The sequence below is a fragment of the Xenopus laevis genome, chromosome 3L, assembly GCF_017654675.1.
Source record: "Xenopus laevis strain J_2021 chromosome 3L, Xenopus_laevis_v10.1, whole genome shotgun sequence".
Classification (NCBI taxonomy): Eukaryota; Metazoa; Chordata; class Amphibia; order Anura; family Pipidae; genus Xenopus; species Xenopus laevis.
The window spans coordinates 102,194,888-102,217,642 of NC_054375.1; the positions used below are offsets into that span (position 1 = coordinate 102,194,888).

Here is a 22,755-nt window from a genome sequence, read left to right on the forward strand (position 1 = left end):
AGCCACAAAACTGTAAGATTAACCAGCTACACATTGTGAAAAAGCAAACAATACACAGAAGATAGTCCTTATTTTCCTGCATGCAATAGTTGTTCTCTGTCGGAATGCAGCCGTTAGCTACGCACGTGTGTCACTAATGTGGTTCATTCCCAAAGATGGATAAAAACTTCCCTTTTAAAGAGACAAATCACATCAAAGCTGAAGCAGGAGAAAAACTGTTATTAAAGTGTTACAACGCATCGAGTGCTCAGTAAGAGATAAATCAAGCAAAAACATATTTATATATATCATATTAATAAAATCATTTGCTTAAAGGGGTCCTAAAGGCTTAGATAAAATTAAATATGCAGAGCGTTTTCCTGTGAGCACGTTGCAATTTACTGCACTTTTATTAAATCAGTGGTTTCGAGAAAGACTCAGCTCCTGCAATATCCCCAAGCCAAGAGCAGTACCACCAGCGCTTTATAGAAAAGACATATGTAAAAAAAAAAGTAAATAGAAAATAAACTAAAATGAAAAAATCCTAACATTGCGCTTCTGACTATTTACATAATTCACTTTTTATTTTCTTTCGTTTATGATTTTTAACAGTAACTCCACACTGGTTAGTTGTCTAATGCTGAAAGCATTTCTCGATTTATCTCCCTTTCTCTTTATTAGATGGTTTAGCCTTTTAAATGTAACATCTTACAATTAGTAAGACAAATGTGCAGAGAAGTAGTGGAAGTAAGTTGTTTCCTGCATCTGACCATTAACGATTGGGAGTTAGCCTGGCCAGCACAGAAGCGACATAGTTACTATTCAAAATCATGAAATCAGCAGTGAAATCCTGCAAATATTAAGCAAAATAAAAGAAATGTACATTTCTTATAAGCATTTATGTTATTTTAAAGTAAATAGCAACACTTCTCATGGGAGCACTTTCGGCATATTTATTTTTTTCCCCTGCCTTTATTACCCTTTAAGAGGCAGTCAGAAATGAGAAATAGCACCGCATTGCACTTTATGATAAATAAGTGGAGTCTAAATGCCCAGACATAGTTCTATGGAATCTTATGTATCAATGCCCACATATTAATCAATATATTTATTATGCTGTAAATTCTCTGATATATGTATATATAATATATATAATTCTGTAGAACACACTTACTACCCTGCAGAAGGTGTTTGGCTATATTTAAAGAGATTTTACCTTTACATATTGAGTACAGAGGTACTGATGCGGAGTAATCTGAGTAGCGATGTCCCAGATCTACACAAATATGCTGTTTACTTGTACATGTAATAGCGAACTCTATACCTTAGGAGCTATGTGATATTATTACTATGAGAATAATACGAAAATACACCCGTTACATATTAACAGAAACACAGTGAGAATTTACAGCTTCTCTGTGAGATAATGGCTATTATTTTACACTCTGCAGCTGTAAAATTGAAAAATAGTTTTATGGTTATTGAGAATAAAAATTTGTATTATAAAGTATAAAACATCCTGAACTTGCACATTCTAAACCAGCAAACAAAATGTATTATTTTCATGTGATATTTCAAAAGTGTGATTTGAGACTGGAAAATTATTCATCAGCAAAAGGTTTCCATTTTTCAGGTAAGGCAGAAGGAAGTTCAAGTTCAGGAAACCCCCAGAACATTACATATAAAACATCTCTTGAATATTATGAAGACACCCTGTTAAAACTCTCTCGAGTATGGAAGCTGTGTGTGCTGTGTAGAGCTCAGACCATGGCACATAAGAACATTTCACTTTCAATGCTAAGGCTGCCAAAATGACCAGAATCTTTAGCCAATATGGTCACCAATGGGCTGATCTGAATGTTTGGTCTTCAGACCATAAACAAACCCATTTATCCCATGGCTCGTGGCATTTCCTCACAGCCCATCAATATGTGAACGAGCCCATCCGGACAATAAGCAGTGCTGAATCAGCAGCCAATATCCACACATGCATGGGCACATCCTTTAATTGCCCAAAAACAACACTGCGCCATTTGAGTAGAAGAATTGATTTGACGTTCAAGAGGTATTTCAGTATTGTACTTTTTTTGATCAAGAAGAAAATAAAAATTGCTGCAATAGTTGTCTTTTTAAAAATGTAATATTTGGATAATACTGGCCACAGAGGCCAATTAATAAGCAGTGTTAAGCCAGAGCTCCATGGACCTAGTCTGATGTTGCAAGGCTTGGTGGTGGTTAAGCAACCTTTTTAACTTTGGCTAAAACCTTTTGTTTTTTCTGGTTACCTAAATCATTTCATTTCTGCAAATTAATTTGGGCATGTAAGTCATGGCAACTGCTGTGCTATGGTGAATGTCCTGGCCACTTTGTCTCTGTGACAAACTAGGCACAACTACAACACAATTACCGTTTGTATTCTTGCCACTAAGGCCACATGGGTGATTTGGAACCCTGATGTGACCCTAAATGATGGGAAGAGGCAGTCCCGTAGAGTGCAGCTAAAACCTTGAATGTGCAGAAATCATGATGGGCTCAAAGTGATTGGCTACTTTAACTGGCTATCAGACTACACAACGGGCTTAATGCAAGCAATGCAGATGTTGTCTCCTTGCTTTTAGGCCAAGGGCACATGGAGCGTAGGCTCTGCTGCTCTCAGCCTGTGTATTTTTGCAGGCGGTCTAATTGAGATCAATTGAGATGGGGCATGGAGCAGATTCATTTCTCTCAGCCTGAAAAAATACACTCTGTTTTCCCTTGGCCTAAGAGTAAGTAAGTTATAGTGGGATAGTTACTGTAACAGCCATATTTACAATCAAGTGTTTCATTTGATAACAGCCCATGTGGTTGGTCCTAGATTATCCAAATGAAGCGGATATGAGCGGCTCTCATGTCAGCCCTTGAAAAACTGCACTTTTGGAAGCAGCCCTAGTCTCTCATGTTAGAGGGATAGTTTCATTGCTTGGCACAATAACAACTTAAAATATTTCTTACTATCTTCACATTTGCTTAAAGTTTAGTCAACAGGTTTATAGACTGATTTGCTTAAAAGAAACCGTGTCTAAAATGCAAATTGCTCCTTTGTGGAACAGTATTCTGTACTGACATAGTTTTCTTACATAATTTGAATCTCTACTGTCTGTTTACAGGGAAAAATACTTGTTACTATGCTTCACTTAACTTTTCTACTGACTGGAAGATGCACCTGGCCTCCTCTTGTAGCACAAAGCAGGACTTGCCTCTGGGAGATCAGAGCAAAAGAACACTATCCTCTCTCATTTAAAGACAGAACATAGGTCTATAAGTCCAGTATATTTTAACCTTTAATAATTTCAGTAGGGTTGAAAATTCTAAATAATCATTAATAATCCAAAATACAATTTCATATGGGTGCAACATGTACATAAATAATAGATTTCCTATAGGAATCTATCAAGCAGAATAAAAGCCAGTGGCATTACAAATTACCATCACAGGAGCTTTCAAGCAATCCAGACTGTGGCCAATAAAGACTATTCAGGTATAGATTCAGGTGATTGTACACTCACCAAGTCATTGGGCACCCTAACTGCTCTGCCTTGGGCTGTCAGTTTGGGGAATAGAAATCCATACTTGTATAGTAGCAGGCTATTGGAATCCCACTACTGGATTAGTAAAAATAGTTTACCAGAAGGACGCTAAGGTGGCCATAGACGTAACAATTACGATCTTTCTTGGAAAAGATCTTTCAATACACACGTGTAGAGCAGAATCGTCAGATATACAGGTAGAAACAATAGAATTCTACCTGTATCTGATGATTCAGCACTAACAATGGGCGATGTTTGAGTCCCTTCAAAGGCACCCGATCAAAATTTCCATCCAGCCCGATCGACGAGCCGACGGATATCCAAATCTTCTGCTGATATCGGTCGGCGCTTTTCCCACCATACACGCACCAAAAATTCTACGAAAATTTTTTTGTGCGATATTATCTGTGCGTCTATGGCCACCTTTACTCTATGGGGTAGGTAGTTTAGGTGGCAGAAAATGTGTCCAGCTGTACGGCAGTATTCATTTAAAGCATGCATTATTTAATTAGTTGTGGGGTTCCATTTTAGTGATTGCCTACTGCTAAACAAGTACAAGTAAAACACAAGGCATATAAAACACCCACGGGCTCCCCGTACCACTGCACTTAAATGAACTAAAAGCACATTGCAGAGTTTGTGTTTGAATTGGTACATTTTTCAGTATTTCTATTATGCAAATTATGCAATAATTATATCTATCTTTTGTCTATCGATAGGAGCCATGAATGGAACCCAATGTTGACATAGGAAGAAATAGTATGTTCTATCAAATATATACATTTATATATTTAGTCTTTCAGTTACAGTTAGAGTAGATGCAACATCCTGCCTTTTATTTTAATTTGGAATTCATGTGGATATATGTGTTTGTCTACAGTACATATGTGATTGTTAAATTATCTACAATAAGCTTGTATGTTTGCTCAATAGCTGTTCAACCTGAGGTCCTCCAGCTGCTTTTGAACTGCAGCTCACTGCTGATCCCAACTGCTTTGTCCCGGAAGGCCAAAGGCTGAACAAACCCTCCTCTAGTCTGTAATCTCCAAAGCAATCTGTACCTCAAAATGGCTGAGGTACAAACTCTCATATAGATGAAAAAGCACAGAACCTATCAGGCCCTGCTCATACCCTGTGGTTGCCATTTTGACTATAAAATGATGTCCAGGGACACAAGGCATCTTTTTAAAAGAATAATAGTTACTTTAGCATTCTGGAAAAAAATCATTTAAACTCTGGTCAATTCCCTTGATCTAAATTCACAGGTAGGTGATTTTTAAGACCCTCTTGTCCAATTACCATGACTTTTTCCTGACCAGGTCATAATATTTACCAAAAGAAAGACCCCAATCATGATTAGCGAGTTACTCAATGAGGTGGATGAGAAGACCCAGAAAATGTAAAGTGTGGCTCCATAGATCCTGCTATGTTAGCCATATTGCAGATTGTTTTCATATACAGAAACACAATAAAAGCCCAAAGTGCAGTACCCAAATATGAGTGAAGCTGATAGTTTTATGCATGTGACATGTGATGCAGATACAGCCAGGCGCAGGTAGTTTATAACAGATTCAGGTTTACTTTTTTCGCAAGGCATCATTTTTAAATTATACTCAGAGTTCCTCAATTGTGGAGCAATTGTTGGAAACTGCATTAGGCCACGTGTCCATTGTTCTCTGCTGCATGACCCACCTGATGTTCCCATTTCTAGAACTGAATCCTGCTTTATTAAAGGGACATTGTAATAACTACTTTAGGATGCAGTTGTAATAGCTTTACTGTTGGATCAATAATATGCCAGATTGCTAGTGTTTACATGTTTTAACTAAGCAAGCATTCTGCCACTCACTAGAAGATATTTACGTTTAACAAAGGAGCCAATATGGTAGCATAACATCATATTCTTAAATTCAAATGTGACTGTGTCAATATCTTTTACTGAGAATTTTAACCATTTACATGCCACACAACAGAAGAATTTGTGTCAACCCCATAGATTCTAGTTTCTGGTTGATGGATATTGTCGCATGGTCAAAGACCCACAGTTAAAGTAAATTTTTTGGGTAATTTGTACAAAAGTGAAGCAAAAGTGCTTGTATAGTTTTGTTTTTTTCTGCTCTTTGGTAAATGCGTTATAGGGATCTACAAAATTCTGCAACAGGTTATAATCCTGTTACAATCCTATAATGTCCTGCCAGAAAATAAAGAAATCAACCTGTCATTCGATACGTTTGACCTCACCCATTCCCAACCACGAATTGGCCCATGGCTTCCAGGCAGAACAACAATGCTCCAGCACTTGGCCACATCTGCACCAATGCACCATTTTAAAGGCTTGTACACAGTGGTGTAAATTCATGCATTGCATTGCTCCCTGTAGGGGGGGGGAAGGAAGGTAAAATCACTTTTATCAAGGTAGGGAATATGAATGCAGTGTTGTCAAAACCACAAAAACCCTGGGAGAAAATTTCAAAGTGTCTGTAAATACATGGATGAAAGAAAGCCCAAAGTGTACAAGCCCTGACCAAAAAGTGAGACATTTAAATAAACTGGTAAGTAAGTAGCACAGTTTGCTAAATTGGGTTCCCCCCAAAATCTCAGTCCTGCAGTATGAGGTACATAAGAAGCTGCCATTTGTGTGACTCTGCTGTAGGAACACAAGTGCTACTTTCTCAGGCACGTATTGCAATTGACTTGGTTGGAGGCATTGATTTCTATTGACCTAACTAAATTAAAGAATGTGCACGTAACCTTAAACACTGAAGGGAATAATGCTCCCAGTGGTTGCTTATCCCATTTGTAGAGTTTACAGTACAACCCATGAGCCAAAACAAAAGAACAGTTTAAAAGGAAAGAAAATCTAAGATACTTAATGCAAATGCCACAAAACCCAACAAAATGATTCACTGGTAGCGTATATAAATGTTTACAATTTAACATGAGTATGCATAATATATACATTAAAATTATATAAGACTATTTGCAAATAAACCAAGTAAAAGGGCGCCATTTTCCAGTACTGGCATTTCCCAGTGTGCCTGAACTCAATATACCTTTGAGTGCAAACAAATAAAAATGTAAAGGAAGAGGATAAGGCTGCAGGAAAAAGCTGTGACATCATTATATAATCTAGGAATTCATCCCTGAGAGAGGGGAATATTGAAGAAGAGGTGAATTCAACACTGAACTTTAAGCTGTAGATCAATGCTTTTCTTGTGCAACTTTTTTTTTTTTTTTTGAGTCCTGAGGTGAATTAGTTTAAGATTTTCTTTGTCCTTTAAAGTAAAAACTGCCATTTGTAAATGAGAGATGGATGCAAGACAAAACAGTTAGGAGATTGGTAGTGAAATGTGGAATTGAATGAAACCCTGGAGATCCACCAAGATAAGATACATGAACTGTGAAGGCTCAACGGAAGCCAAGAATAGAATTCTGGAGATCCAGAAGAGATACTTTGATGGAATTCTGGAGGTACAAAATTTGCAGATTGCCAGACACGTAGAGATAAAATCTAGGTAAAATATGGTAATCTGGAGGTAGAAAACTGGAAGTATTGAATTCTGGAGATCCAAAACTGATTGATATATAAAATTCTGGAAATCCAAGAGAAAGGCAGCCAGGATAAATTTGAGAAACTGCACCTAAAGGAATTACAGAATTTCAGATTTATAAAGGTAACTGATTCTGCATTGTTAGTTTAAAATAAGCAATCTTCAATCCACTTAAAAAAAATACCAAGGAAAAAATTTAAATGCATGTAATAAAAAAAGAAAATCCAAAAATCCAAGTGTTCCACATTAGCAGAAGCAAAGTGCTAATGTCCAGTGCAAGTAGATTAAGGAGAGCTTGCTGGGCTAATGGCTGGACTAGATGCATCAGAACGGCTGTAGTCGCTGACAGATCCATTCCTTGAACTGATGCCACCTCGCCCCTTAAGCATGCTGGGCTGGAAATTGGCATGGCGGCGGGCATGCTTGGTTAAGTGATCACTTCTCATAAAGCGCTTTTCGCAGATTGGACAGTTGAATTTCTTCTCTCCAGTGTGAGTACGGTAGTGTCGGGCTAGTTCATCCGACCTGGCAAATTTCTTGTTGCACTCATCCCAGCTGCACTCAAATGGTCTCTCCCCTGTTGGAAGAAAACAAAGAAATGCAAGGTTATTCTCAGCTTCAGTCACCAGTGATTCATTATTTTGTGTGTTTTTTTATTGGCTGGGCTTTACAGTATAAAGTTTCATTTAATTTATGTTAAACTGGCATGGTAAATTTAACAGTATGTGATACTTAAAGGAGAACTAAATCCCCACTGGCCTCCCTCCACTGGGCCCCCCTCCCTGCACAGTCTTACCCCTGAAGTCTGTCCCCTCTAGAAATAGCGAGCACACAAGCAGATTGAGCATAGTGGAGCTCACGGGTGCCATCTTCTTCTTTTCGTTAATCTTTGTGTCTTCTTCCTACCCTTCAGCAATTTCCGTCTCTTTCGGTGTATGCGTAGTTGTCGCACACTGGAAGATTGCTCACTCACTTCACAAAGAGCGCTCACTCTGCATGTGTAATTGTTATTTCTAGAGGGGACAGAATTCAGGGGTAAGACTGTTCAGGGGGGAAGCAGGAAGGGAGGCCAGCGGAGGGGGGCAAGTGGGGACTTACCACCATGGGGGGTTTAGTTCTCCTTTAAAGGGTAAAACCTCATGCTCAAGCTTCCACAGCTTCATACTAAGAAATTATAGATATATTTGTTGCAGGTCTTTTCTTGCTATGTAAAATAGTGCCATTTCCATGTCTAAGAGATGTTTCTTTAAAAGTAAATCCATTACACAAGCACATCTTTCCTCCAAACAGATGCTTCTATTTAAACAGATGGCTTTATTACATGTTTATTACAGCCTTTAGCTGAAGTTTAAGAAATTTACCATATCTTTTACACTCTAGATTGGTGTTGTCCAATGCATCATACACAGGTAACTTATAGGCTTGTTTATAGGTGCCCTCAGGAGGCTGTGTTGATATGTAAATGTATAAAAAATTAGGCAGATATTCATTGGGGGGTTTATAAGTCCGGTGCCAAATGACTGGATCATTCTGATTTGGCCCACCAAGATCTGCTTGATAGGCTTGATTATTTTTTATACATTATTATACAAAAATAGCCTATGGAGCTCTTGGTAATTCTTGGGACTATTCGGAGGCATAAAGACATCCAGATACTGTAGATTGTCTTGACCTAGATGAAAATTCATTCATTGGTATGAAATAACTTCTTAATTGCGAACTACCAGCAGGATCTATTTTGCAGGTGAAGTAGGTAGGCCTTTACCGCACCCTGTATCATTCTAAGGGCAACTGTCAACTGCATGAAACAGGAGCAACTGAAAACATCAATTTTACTTAACGTATTACACAAAACACATGCTCTACAGATGCTCTCGTTTAAGAGTATATCACTTTCTTATATATTTAAATACTGTACTTTAAGCTAATGTTTAAAAACTATTTTGGTTTAATTGCTGTTTTCAACAGTCCTATATTTTTAGTGCATGGTAGATGTTAGAAAATAGTATTTGGGCTGTCTAAACACAAACGATTAAGAGATTTTAACTTTAAGTTCATATCTTACCACAAATAAGTGTTAACCAGCCTTGAATAAACAGCCTTGCCTGCTGACTGCACATTTAGCTGTTAAATTTCCTTTCAGTGACGTTGCCTAAACCTCGGAGTATAACACCTATGAAAACACTTCATGCTGTCTTTGGGTAACACCTATCCGGTTCTTTTCAATTACTTGCGTAAACATGGGTAAGGTGCCAGGAAAGCAAGGCTTGTGGCATGGAAAGCTACACCAGATGCTCTGCACTCAAACTGCAACTGTGAGAGCTATGCACAGACTTTGTTGTCTCTTAAAGAGGATGTGGTTTTGCTGTCTTGTATCACAGGGTTTCCTTTCCCTATCTCACCAACTGTAACTGGAAAAAAATTGAAAGTGAAAGCTCTGTCTTTTAAAGAAGAACCAAAGTTCAATAAACAATTAGGCTAGAGGTGTTAAAGCTTATAGTTTTAGCTTGTGTTTCAGGCCACGGCCACCACAGTAATGCCTTTAAAGTTGCCCCCAGTAGCTGCATTTTTTCTGCTATTTCACAGTGCATGCGTTGGGCTGCTGTAAATTACCTGAGCTTAGGGACCACTTCACAATATACTGTATATATACAATATCACATTCATGATACAAAGTTGAATAGTTATTCATTCACATTAACAATAGATGGCAGTGCAGAAACCAGTGCATTCTATATAAAAAAACAATTACAGGTACGGGACCTGTTATCCAGAATGCTCGGGACTTGGGGTTTTCCAGATAACGGATCTTTTTCATTTGTATCTTCATACCTTGGGGCAAATTAACTAAGGTGCGAAGTGGTGAACACTGGCAAAAATTTGCTAGCGTTAAGTAAGTTTCGATACTTCGCCTATTTACTAATGGGCGCTGGCGAAGGAGATAGACTCTATCGCAACTTCGCACTCTAACGCCAGGTGAATTTTCGCTAGGGCTAAAGATCATTATTGCGCAAATTCACTAAGAAGTTGATTTTACTGAACGTTACCTCTTACGCCAGACTTGGATTCGCCAGCTCAGACTTGGCAAAGTGCAATAGAGTAGATAGGACTTCCAAAAAAAAAGTCACATTTTATCTAAGTCCCAAAAAAGGCTGGGCGTCTTTTGCCTTTTCATGGGTGATAGCCTGCAAAAGGACTAAAAAAAATTTTTTTGGGTACCCTGCTTCCCCCCTACTTTTCATAACATATGGCACATAAACTATACTCTGGGCACATGTGTAGGGCAATAAAACATCTCTATTTGCATTTATTAAGGTTCCCTGGGCTTGTCTAGTGTAATGTATTTGCCGTAACATATACGTCCATTCAAACTTTAAGTTCCCGCCGTATGCAAATTCCCCTTCGCTAACGCAATTTCTATTTGCCTGGTGAAGTTTCGCTAGTGCAACTTCGCATTTTAGCTGGGTGCTGGGAAAATTCGCCAGGTGAAGTGCAGTGAAGCATCGCTGGCGCAACTCCGCAGGTTAGTGAATTTGCCCCCTTAAGTCTACTAGTAAATCATGTAGACATGAAATAACCCCAATAGGCTGGATTCTTATTCTTCCAAGAAAGATTAATTAAATCTTAGTTTGGATCAAGTACAATTTTCATTATTACAGAGAAAAAGGTACCGTATATACTATATACGTATAAGCCGAGTTTTTCAGCATCCAAAATGTGCTGAAAAAGTCTACCTCGGCTTATACTCGAGTCAGTGGGCAGTAGCTGAGATTGCAGTCACTTTTAATTATTCCTATACCAACAGTTGGCTTGGGGAGAGACTGCAATATCACACAGCGCCCTCTGTTGGTTATATGAAAGAATAACAGTGACTGCAATATCACACAGCGCCCTCTGTTGGTTATATGAAAGAATAACAGTGACTGCAATATCACACAGCGCCCTCTGTGGTTATATGAAAGAATAACAGTGACTGCAATATCACACAGCGCCCTCTGTTGGTTATATGAAAGAATAACAGTGACTGCAATATCACACAGCGCCCTCTGTTTGTTATATGAAGGCTTAACAGTGATGGCAATATCACACAGCACCCTCTGCACATGGTAGTGGGACAATGCACACAGTAATCCGTTTGGCAATTCTCTGTCACCATCAACTTTGCAAAGAAGTCCGGTTGATCGCTGGGGGGGTCGCTTTGGCGGAATGTGCGCTGCTGGGAGACAGGGCTGTAGTTGTGTCTAGGCTTATACTCAAGTCAATAAGTTTTCCCAGTTTTCGTAGGTAAAATTAGGTACCTCTGCTTATACTCGGGTCGGCTTATACTCGAGTATATACGGTAACAATTTTTATAAATGTGGATTATTTGAATAAGATGGAGGGTATGGGAGACGGCCTTTCTGCAATTCTGAGCTTTTGGGACAACAGGTCACGGATAACGGATCCCATACCTGTATTACTAAGAACAATGTAACACTGATATCAGTAGCGTCACTAGAGGGGGGCGGGCCCTAGTGTGTGACGCGCAGCCGGGCCCCGCCCCCTCTGTATGGCCGCATTTGTCAGTGGCGCGTGAGCTGCCGGGGGGCCCTGAGGGGGTGCGGGCATTGGCCTGCTCGCACCCCCTGCTCCCCCGGTAGTTCCTTGACTGATATGATATTTTGATGATTTTTAACAACCACTAAGCCTAGCTTCTCAATGGCAGGCCAGAGTACACTGAGCATAAATTTCATATTCACCTCTCACCTTTTTAACTTTTCAGTGTGTCAGTACCTATATTGTAGTTTTTGTTTGTAGGATTTGAAAGTAGACCAACCCAAAAGAAAATGTCCTTATACATTATTCTCAAATGTGAGCCACCAATGTTCTCTCTTATTTTCTATAGGCTACATATGTCCACGCAGTGCGTGGGTCCAAATTATTTGTGTGAGTACATAATTATTTGTGCACTGTGTGTGCTGGTGAGTAGCACTGCTCTTAAAGAAATACTGAGATCAGAAAATAAACTTTCTTAAAATGTATCATAACATAATAATTGTCTGTGAATTGTATTTATAATTTTGCCATAAAAGCATTTGCCTGATGCTTTTACATTATCTTTCTTACTACCCTGTATGAGGGGGCTGCCATATTTGCGTCGGCTAGCATTAGAAACTCTGACAGTCAAAACAGTCAGGTTTAGGAACTTCAAGTGACAATTACTTACAAAAGCAGAACTATCAGAGAAAAATGATCAACATGACCTATAGGTAACTCTTAATGTAGATTAATATTTTCAAAAGAACATTTTTAGGGTCAGTATCACTTTAACTGTTTTCTTATTTATGGAAAGTAGTGCATGCAAAGGACATATCTGCATTACTTCAGTTTTCAGTATCCTAATGCAGCAGGGCCGGAACTAGGGGTAGGTAGAAGAGGCACGTGCCTAGGGCACAACAATTGAGGGCGGCAAGCACATACCTCTTCTTTCACCTACCCCTTGTTCCTCCACCAGCACTCTCTGGCGTGCTCCACCACGCACATCGTTACAATGGGCGCGCTCATGCGCCGGGGGGAGGGCGAAGTGGCCGGCCGGGTTGCCTTGGGCCTGTTATGCAGATATGGTGCTGTACCTGTTGCAAACCTGTGCAGCAGTAAAACACGTGAGAATAAATGCACCACACACAAGAGTGCTATCAAAGAACAAGCCGTTATTCACATAGGGCACTAGTACCACATGAGGGCCCTGTTAGAGGGCCTGGCTAAACACATTACCTCTCGAGTATTATTAGTTGTGTTGTATGTGTTATATACAAGGAGTTGTGCAGAAGGGTCAGTGATGCTTCTATTAATCTGATATATGAATTCATAATGAATGTGGTTTTGCATGTTTCTGTATCATCACTTCAAATGCATTTTAATGATGCAATATTAGCGCTTATTAAATTCTTTTATATGGAAGAATTTGAACTTGAGATGTCAGTGTGGCACTGTCACTTCTTGGCAATTGCTATGATCCTAGCATCATTTTGCTTTCAGTATGCCTTATGCTGTATACAGTGGAGAGCAGGCTAAAGACAGAAGAGGTAGGTAGTAAGATTCTCTAATTAAGCGAGATTGCTTAGATATTGATTGGTGGAGTGGGCTGTTATTCTGGCCCATAAATAGCCAATATGGTAACTATCACATGCCATACTAAAATTTATCCTATCCCTCAACTCAGGGAATTAACAATGGAACTTATGCAGAAAAGCTATTAAGCCACTTAACAAGTCGCATCTTTCGGCCTCTAGAAGTAGAATAGTATTAATAATAAAGAAAAATAATTGTATAGGAGTGTACAGAAAATAAACATCTATGCTTGTGCAGCTGAGATTGATTGCTGCTCAATAAGAATGTATTCTGTAAATATTAAGACAATGACTTGAAATATTTGATAACAATAAAAGCATTTTACAGGGAATGGAAAAGCACATAACATGCAGAACAAGGTTAGGAGGAGTGTGAAAAACAAAATGTTTTAAACTGTGTAGTTTGTGTGCAAAGCAAGCTTGTTGGTTTTGGCTTTGTATGCAGGAGGAGAGACCAGCCAATACACAAATGAAAGCAGTTAAAGAGGGAGATAAGAGTGAACCTTGTCTGTGGGATGCATGTGAGTGATCAGGCAGACAACGGGTTCTTCAAGTGAATTCTATAAATATCCCTGTCATGTGACTAGGCAAGCTATAGTTTACAGCAAAGACATTGGGAAGGGAAAGTTTAGTCCTGTAGACTGTTGTTGAACTTCAAATCCCATCATCCTCCATCATACCTGATCTTTTGAGGCTGGTGGGAAGTGCAGTTTTATAAAGACAGCTTCAAGCCTAGGGCTGGCTGAACACTCACTCAAAAGCTAAATGAATAACAACTAATCTGGCATACTGTATATCATGCCAAAAAACAAAATGTCTTTTGAATGACTCAAAACAGACTTTCTTGATCTAATACGTAGGGGTTGTTTTTGACAGAACCCAGAGCTGACTCTGTAGTATTGACCTCTGAATTTACCAAGGAGGTTCTGGAGTTCACTTCAGTTACTGAATCTCAGAGGACATAGCCTATTTCTCCAGGCACTGCCCTATCCTCCGTCTCAATTCATGACCTTCCATTACGCAAGCCAGCTGGCCCAAAGGTATGTATATATTATTATATTGCTACTTGTATATGCAGCACTGTACATTGCACAGACAGGGGGTACAAACAGAATTACAGGTATGGTATCCATTATCTGGAAACCCTTTATCCAAAAAGCTCAAAATTACGAAATGGCCATCTCCCACAGACCCCATTTTATCTAAATAATCCAAATTGTTCAAAATTATTTTACTTTTCTCTGTAATAATAAAACAGTAGCTTTTACTTGATCCCAACTAAGATATAAATAATCAATATTTGCAGTAAAACCAGCCTATTAGGTTTATTTAATGTTTACATGATTTTCTAATATTTTTAAGATATGAAGATCCAAATTACGGAAAGATCCGTTGTCTGAGAAACCGCAGGCCCCTGTTATGGATAACAGGTCCCATACCTGTACATATACATGAATGAAATGAGCATTATAAAATTAGGGATGCGCCAAACCCACTTTTTTAGGATTCGGCCAAATCCCAAATCCTTTATGAAAGGTTCACCCGAATACGGAATTCTAACCCTAATTTGCGTATGGAAATTTGGGCAATGAGGAGGAAAGAGAGTTAAAAAAAAAAAGTAAAAACTTATGGACTTCCTTGTTTGTGTGACGAAAAGTCATGATTTTTGGATTCATATTAGGATGGGCCAAGCACTTGGATTTGGCTGAATCCTAATCCTGCTGAAAAAGGCCAAATCTTGGCTGAATCCGGAACTGAATACAGGATTCTGTCCACACCTAAATAAAATACAATAAAACTTTAGCAGACTATAACAGGAGTGAAGCCAACAGGGAGATATTTTTTTAAAAGAATAAAGCAGATGTCAGCTTAAGGCTGATTCTTCACCTGCTTTTTCCGTAGGCCAAGATCGGCCCTTGTATGCATTAGTCTTAGCAGCTACCAGTCTTTGTGGTGTGACATAGGGCTAATCCATTCAGCACAAAGAAATTTAAGTGAAAAACATTACTGCCAAACATAAAAGATGATTAATTAGAAGGCATGGATTTCTTTCTGTCAATGTAATTATATCAAATGGCAAATAAGTATAATTCTTAAATATTCCCATTGCTGCTATTTATAAAAAAATAATTTAATTTCCTGGCTCCCTTCACAAGTTATACTGTATGTATAACTTATGTGTGCCCCGCAGTGGTTGAGGGCTAAAAAGGAGTGTAGAGAAGTGCGTTGAGCCCAAAGTTAAAACTGCATATGTATGTAACATTACAGATGCCATAAATAGGGAAAAATAGGGAAAAAGAAGTAAGGCATTTGAATAATAAAACAGCAGACTTGTGTTAATGTGTCAAAGTTGTCAGTGTATCCCATTTTTTGTCAAGTGTCTCTAGTGAACATATACTGTATGTATATTTAGAGGGGCTGTTCACCTTCTAAACACTTTTTTTCAGTTCAGCTGTTTTCAAATTACTAGAACTACCGTTTAAAGTTCCTGTTAAAATTTGCTACATTAGTTGATACATTACTTGGCAGTATCTGTGGAGTATTAGCAACTATTGTATTAATTCTAACAGCTGCCTTTAATGACACTCGGATGCTGCTCAGCAGGGCCAAAAATGTATCAACTAAACGTATCATGTAGAACGGTTACAGAGTTGGTGACCCCCCGCTTTAGAAAGACATAAGAAGGTGAAAAATGAATCTTTAAACTTCAGTATTAGGAAAACTATCACAGAGAGGAAGTGAAAAAATACTTTATTTCTGGTGAACTATCTGAAAATAACTAAACTGAAAAAAGTGTTGGAAGGTGAAATGCCCTTTAACAAGAAATCCTTCAACTGGCCAGTATGCTAGAACAAACCAAATGAATTGATTTAAGACGCATTATAATGATAAACTGGAAACCAGTCACATCACAAGACCGGAATAATGATGTCAATCAAACCAAGTCATTTGCTAATCTTCCTTGCAAAGGAACATGAGGTATTTATAAGAGGAGCTTGTTATATAGTTACAGGAAAATGTTAAGTACAATGTTACACTGAAACATTGTACTGTGTAGTATGTCATCAGTTTATCCATTTCTACCAATGGGTAAAGATTAACATGTGCTGCGAGATCTCTGAAAACTTTATTAGAATAAATATCTGGCAGACAATAAATAGAAAAACAAATCCTGCCATTGTTTTTCAACACTTTATCTGATCATGTCAGTTTCCATCCCTATGTTTCTGTATAAATGCATACACAAAATCCAGGAGATGGGGTTGTATAACTGATGGTGATTGGGGGATAATATATCTAGTTACACCACTGGCAGTATGGCATTCCTTTCTTAAAAAACACTGCTTTATAAAGGAAAAAGGGTGTGGATATTTGGCCGGTGTTTGTGCTCTTCCTACAGGTACTGTGTGAAAATATTTCTCTTTTTGTGAAATTCAACATTATGAGCTATATTCATAGCATTGTGATTTCATTATTTTTTGGCTTACAAAAGCAGAGTAGGAGTATGCAACTTCATTTCACAGAGGCATTCCCAATACTGCAGGTTTTATGTTTAGTGACAGCTTGTCAGCAGCAGCATTAGGCATTATACTTTAAAGTGGCAGCATTCTAAAAACAACTTTTTCCCTTTAGAAACAGAGATCAAAAGTGCCTAAAGGAATACTAACACCAACAAATCAAAGTGTTTTAAAGCAATTGATATAATGTATTATTTCCCTGCATTGGTGTGTTTACTACTATAGCGTTAATTACTATAGTTTATATAAACACGGTACCATGGGGACAGCCATTCAAGGCTTAGGTTACATAGCAGATAACAGATGCACTGTGTAGAATACCATTGTCTTCCATTACAGAGCTTTTACAGATCTGTCATCTGCTAAGTATCCAGTGCCTTTTCTACTTTTTCAGCTTAAATGGCTGCCCCCATGGCTACATAGAGCATATTTGTATAAACTATAGTAGTCTCTCTAAAGCAATCACATCACTTTTGCCAATGCAGGACAACAGTACATTACAATAACTTTTATTTTACTGTTTCTTTAAGACCGCATCTCAGCCAGACATAGAGCATATAAAGTCTGTAACACCCTGTCTCTTACTCTGCTAAAATTAGGACAGAAATACTCGAGGGAGTGGGGCTAAAAGGACTGTAATTGCTTCCTAAAATAGATCTTGTTAAAACTATAAAAAAAATCTTGAAATAATAATATTATATAATAATATAATATAAGTCTGCCATTCTGCTTTCATTATGGTTCTTTATTCAATATGAAAACATTCATTGCTTTGGGTTGGATTCTTAAAGACCATAGCACAATAATGCAGCTGTTCCTGAACAGATTTGCATGACTTTTTCTTGGTCCTTAACTCACCAAGATCTTACTTTGGTGTAAGAAGAAAAGCAAGAGGACATGTCCAGACATTACACGTCTTTTGTTTAGTCTTTGCTTATAGCAATAAGTCTGGTTTTCTTGTAGCAACAGAAATTGTGCAGAAAAATAAAAGCAAATCAAGCTTATCCCCCATACGTTCAAAGAGTAAAAAGCATAATGAGGACATGAATGCAGCTTCGCTACGGGGCTGATTTACAATCGATCATTAACTTTTTACGAGTTATATCGATGTGTACAGCTCGTAAAAGAGTTAACAGCTCAATATTTAACAATTTATTTTCCATGCTGGAATGATTCATTACAACGCAGAAAATAATTGTGTAGTGCAAATGGCATGCAGGATTGCTGATTCAGACATGATCTGGCACACAGAAATGCACTGGGGTATAAGTGAACTGACAGGCATAGCGCTGGCCCAAGTACACACACGAATTTTGATGCGAAAATGCATGGTTTACATTTATATATTATATAGTTGGAGAAAAATCCTGGTGTGGATTAGCCAATGCTTTGATAAATATATCAGCTTGTGAAAGTAAAATCAATTCATATAAACTTGCATGGTGTGGTTTTCTGTTTAATTTGGTTTCTGAGATATTTGCATTATTACAATGCAATTACCAGTCTGTTGGCTGAACTAAGGGTTGGGGCAGACGGGGAGATTTAGTCGCCTGGCGACTAATCGCTTCTTCTGCGTGGCGACAATCTCCCCGAACTGCCTGGCGACTATTCGCCTCTTCTGCGTGGCGACAGTCTCCCCAAACTGCCTTCCGTCTGCTTGAATGAAGAATCGCCTGCGCTAATGCACTCGCGGCACTTCTATTTCCGAAGTGGCCCGAAGTTTCCTCGTGAGGCAACTTCGGGCGACTACAGAAATCGAAGCGCTGCGAGTGCATTAGCGCAGGCGATTCTTCATTCAAGCAGACGGAAGGCAGTTCGGGGAGACTGTCGCCACGCAGAAGAATGTAGAAAATACATACAAAGGGGCATGTTTACTAACATTGGAGATAAATATCTCCAGAGATGTTGTACATTGCAACCATTCAGATCTTTGCTTTTGTTTTCTAATTTGTAGGCGACTGTTTACATCTAATTGCTGATTGGCTGCCATGGGCAACATCTCCAGCGATCTCTGGAGATATTTATCTCCAATGTTAGTAACCATGTCCCAAAGTACATCGACAGAGTGGCTGACACTCTGGGCCTTCAAAAAGCTGTTGGGTTGAAGCCTGCCTAGCAGTATAAAACTTCTAAAGTGGCTAATATCTTAGAACCCTCTAAAAATAGAAAATGAATGTAAATTGCACAAGTTACTGAATAAGTTTACACCAATTACATTTTTTAAATTGAACCGCTCAGTTAAATCTATAATAAATCAGCCAGGCATAGACACACAGCAGATTCTATATTATACAGAATATAGCAATGCTGTATAAGAAAGCAAATGTGACAATAGGCAAGCCCGTTTGCCATTAGTACAGGCCTTGCAAACTCGAAGACAAAGAAGGTCTGTCGGAAGTGAAAGATGTAAATAAACCATTTTAGCTTCAATCTTACCTAATTACATGTCTAATAGATTTGACTGATTGCCTTGGTAAAGCACACTGAGAAGCATACTACGCCATATTATAAATTAAAGAGGCTGTAAATCCAATTATAAAATTTTTGCTATGAGAGCAAATGTAATACTAACAATGTTTGCAATATATATATTTAATGTAACTTCTCAGAGGTTTTAAAGTTATTTGTAAGTGTCATTGAAATTGTAAAAACAGTATATGCTTGTCTCTGCTATTCTCTGCACTGTTGGTCCTGGCTACATGTACCACAGAAACTATGCAGCAACTCTCAAACTCAGCCAACACTCCATTTCCCACAATGTCTTAGATTTTCTGTGACTAACAGAGCAGTAAAGAAAGAAACCACCTGTGTGTGTAAGGAATTGCATACCTCCCAACATTTTGGAAATAAAAAGAGGGACAAAAAAGTTGCTGCGCTTAGCATGGTGAATCTTTTTGGCCACGCCCATTTTGTGGCCACACCCCTAATTACCATGTTAATTTTACAAAATTATGCAGGTTATAAAAGTTTGAAGATATTTCTGTGGTTTTTTTCAGTTATTACAGTTTTGCTAATGAAGGTGCTCTTTAAGCAGTGAGTCTAAATTTTTTCAAGGGACCTGTTATCTTATATTGTTGCAATTACTTATTTGCTTATCAAGATTGCTTATCTAGATACATTTATTTGAATTATTACAAATGTATCTTATCTTCTGTTGTGGCTGTTCTGGGCTCTCTGCCAAAAGCCAATTAAGTTAGAAACATTGTTTCTTTTTCTGGCTCTTCAGTGCAATTAAATGAGGGACTGCAGGTTGAGCTGTCAAAAGAGTGACTGTCCCTCTAAAAAAGGGACAGTTGGGAGGTATGGAATTGTGGGATATAAAATCATGTTTATTTGAAGGTTGTTGGAAATTACATTGGCTGAAAGGAGTAGTAAAGATAAAATCAAAATTGTTAGGCACCTCTTAGCGATTCTAATTGCTAACCTGCTAACCTAGCTTTTCAAAAAAAATGCACTTGCCCATCTTTTTCTAGTTGCCCAGGCATTCTGTGCCACCCTGGGCGAGTGAATGTGCAGTACAGAAGGCCAATTTGTGTAGCCTGGTAGCAGATAAACTCATTAAGATCTAACTTTGGTGTAAAAGGAAAGGCAACGGGACAGGTCCAGACAGTGCACGTTTTTTGTTTAGTCTATGCTTATAGCTGTAAGACTAGTTTTCTTGTAGCTACAAAATTGTGTGAATAGGGTATATTGTCTGAAATACAGCTTTGCATCTTACCTTCCAGTTCCAGGTTGCACTATGCTCCAAGGTAAAGAAAACAAGCATCCATACTAAGTGAAAGTATTGTTCAGCTGTTTTTGGTGCTATGGCTGTTTCTGTACATTTTTAATTCTGGCAGAATTTGTTAGAACAAACCACACACAAAATATGTATTCAAATAATATTTTCATTATAATTTTAGTATTTATTTTTTTGGTGAATCTGCAGATTGCCTGTGATCTACCACTAGTAAAAAAAAAAGATCCCTCACTCATTAGCCTTTCTTACAAAACACAAAGCTTCTATAAATATATGTGCATGTGCTCAAGCTAACCAAGTCATTTGGTGCCTATTTTTCTGCAGCTCTGTGCTAGGGTCTCCCCTCATGAGATCACCTCACATTCATATTGGGCACCACTGCAGGGCAGAGGCACACAGACTCAGGCACATTGTGATAAATAGAACATACAGGTATGGGATCCGGATAACCGTTTTCCAGAAAGCTCCAAATTATGTAATGCCTGTCATCCACAGACTCCATTTTATCCAAATAATCAAAATTTTTAAAAATTATTTCCTTATTCACTGTAATAAAAAAACAGTACCTGTACTTGATCCAAACTAAGTTATAGTTAATCCATATTGGAAGCCTATTTATTTAATGTTTACATGATTTTTTTAGTAGACTTAAGGTATGAAGATCCAAATTATGGAAAGATCCCTTTTCTGGAAAACCCCAGGACCCGAACTCTCTGAATATCAGATCCCATATCTGTACTAATGTGTAAAAGAAACGGATCCGCACACACCGATTAGTGCAGTCGGGGATTATCCCCTTTTATTCAGCCACCAAACATCAACGTTTCGGGGGGGAACACCCACCCTTCATCAGATCCTGATGAAGGGTGGGTGTTCCCCCCCGAAACGTTGATGTTTGGTGGCTGAATAAAAGGGGATAATCCCCGACTGCACTAATCGGTGTGTGTGCGGATCCGTTTCTTTTACACATTGGTTGCTAAGGGACCCGGCCGGGTCAACGGAAGGAACGCACCACCAGCTTGCAGGATTGGTGAACTACAGGTGTGCGGTAGGAGAATTACATTGTAATCAAGTTGTGGCCCATATCTGTACTAGGCAGCACAGCAGGGGGTAAACAGGGAAAACAGTGCAGTTAACTTTGATTGCAGAGTGCTGCTGCACATATAAATATATTCTCAGAAACTCTGCAGTGCACTGGATTAAACACTTATAAACACAACTGAATTACTTGTGGACTTAAATGTTCCTTTATGCCTTGTTTCTAGTACTTAAAAAGTTAATAAACCACTCACACACTGAGTTAATATTCATTCTCTCAGCTGGACTCGGGTCCACCCCAAAGTGTATGAAAGCAGTATAATAAAACAGTTTTGGCAAAGAGAGTTACCTGCAGGGAACAAAGCCCAAAGGCAGAATGGGGGAGCTCTAGCAGGCAGGGTTCTGTAAAGAATTTATCTGGATCTTTACCTTATAATGAAATGCCCCACACATTTATACCTCTTTGCCTTTAATTTATTTCATTATATATACATAACTTATTTTGTGTATTGCCACACTAGAGCTTTTTGTATCAGGTATGCCACAGCGTCCCCAATTAAACAGAGATGGAAATTAGATCTTCCGTGTACCAGGTAAGCTCCAGTGATAAGAATGACCTAGTAGTAGAATTACCAAATATCTACCAACGGCATCCTGGCACCAATGCCTATAGTGAAGTTACACCTGTTCTGCTTTACTTAAGGGATTATTATGCAAAATCAATAGTAGATCTGGAATATAAACACATGTTCACACCTGAGGGGATTGGCATTGTGCCCCTAGTAAATATATAATTATCTCTTTATGTCCACTTTCCTTGCAAATTGCAGGGTATTCTTCGTCTTATTTAATATTCAGAGAACTCAAAACACTTTGAACATTAATAAAAGTTTTACTTCTGGGATAGAGTATGGCAACTGAAAGACATTCCTACATTGAATGTGAATATTGCCAAGTTTTTTCCAGTATGATAATCCTTGAAATCATTGTATTAGAGCAAAACAATGTTAATTCAGAGCATATGTCCATAAGTATCTACTACAATGCAACACATTATTTTCAGCCTCATGTTTCTCCATACATTTCTAGAGAAGGGCGTAAAACATATATTGTGACTTGTTAATTTTGGCTATTTGACTCTGACATCTGTGGCTGAATTTGTGGCTTTTCTTCGCAAAATCCACCCTTTGAGCTAAGCAGGTGCAAAGTGCCAACTTCCAGACGGCTCAGCTGTCTAAATAAAAAACTATAATT

The 22,755-nt window shown here is 38.4% G+C and overlaps 1 protein-coding gene across 1 annotated transcript in view; it reads right to left on the reverse strand.

Moving 5' to 3' along the window:
- Nucleotides 1-4,389: 4,389 nt before the first annotated feature.
- The window catches only part of klf13.L (Kruppel-like factor 13 L homeolog), a 52,292-nt gene continuing 33,926 nt past the window's right edge, over nt 4,390-22,755 (reverse strand). Inside the window, exon 2 of the mRNA XM_018252996.2 lies at nt 4,390-7,673. Coding sequence (XP_018108485.1) covers nt 7,381-7,673 — 293 coding nt within the window. The 3' untranslated portion in view covers nt 4,390-7,380. The remainder of the gene's footprint in view (nt 7,674-22,755) is intronic.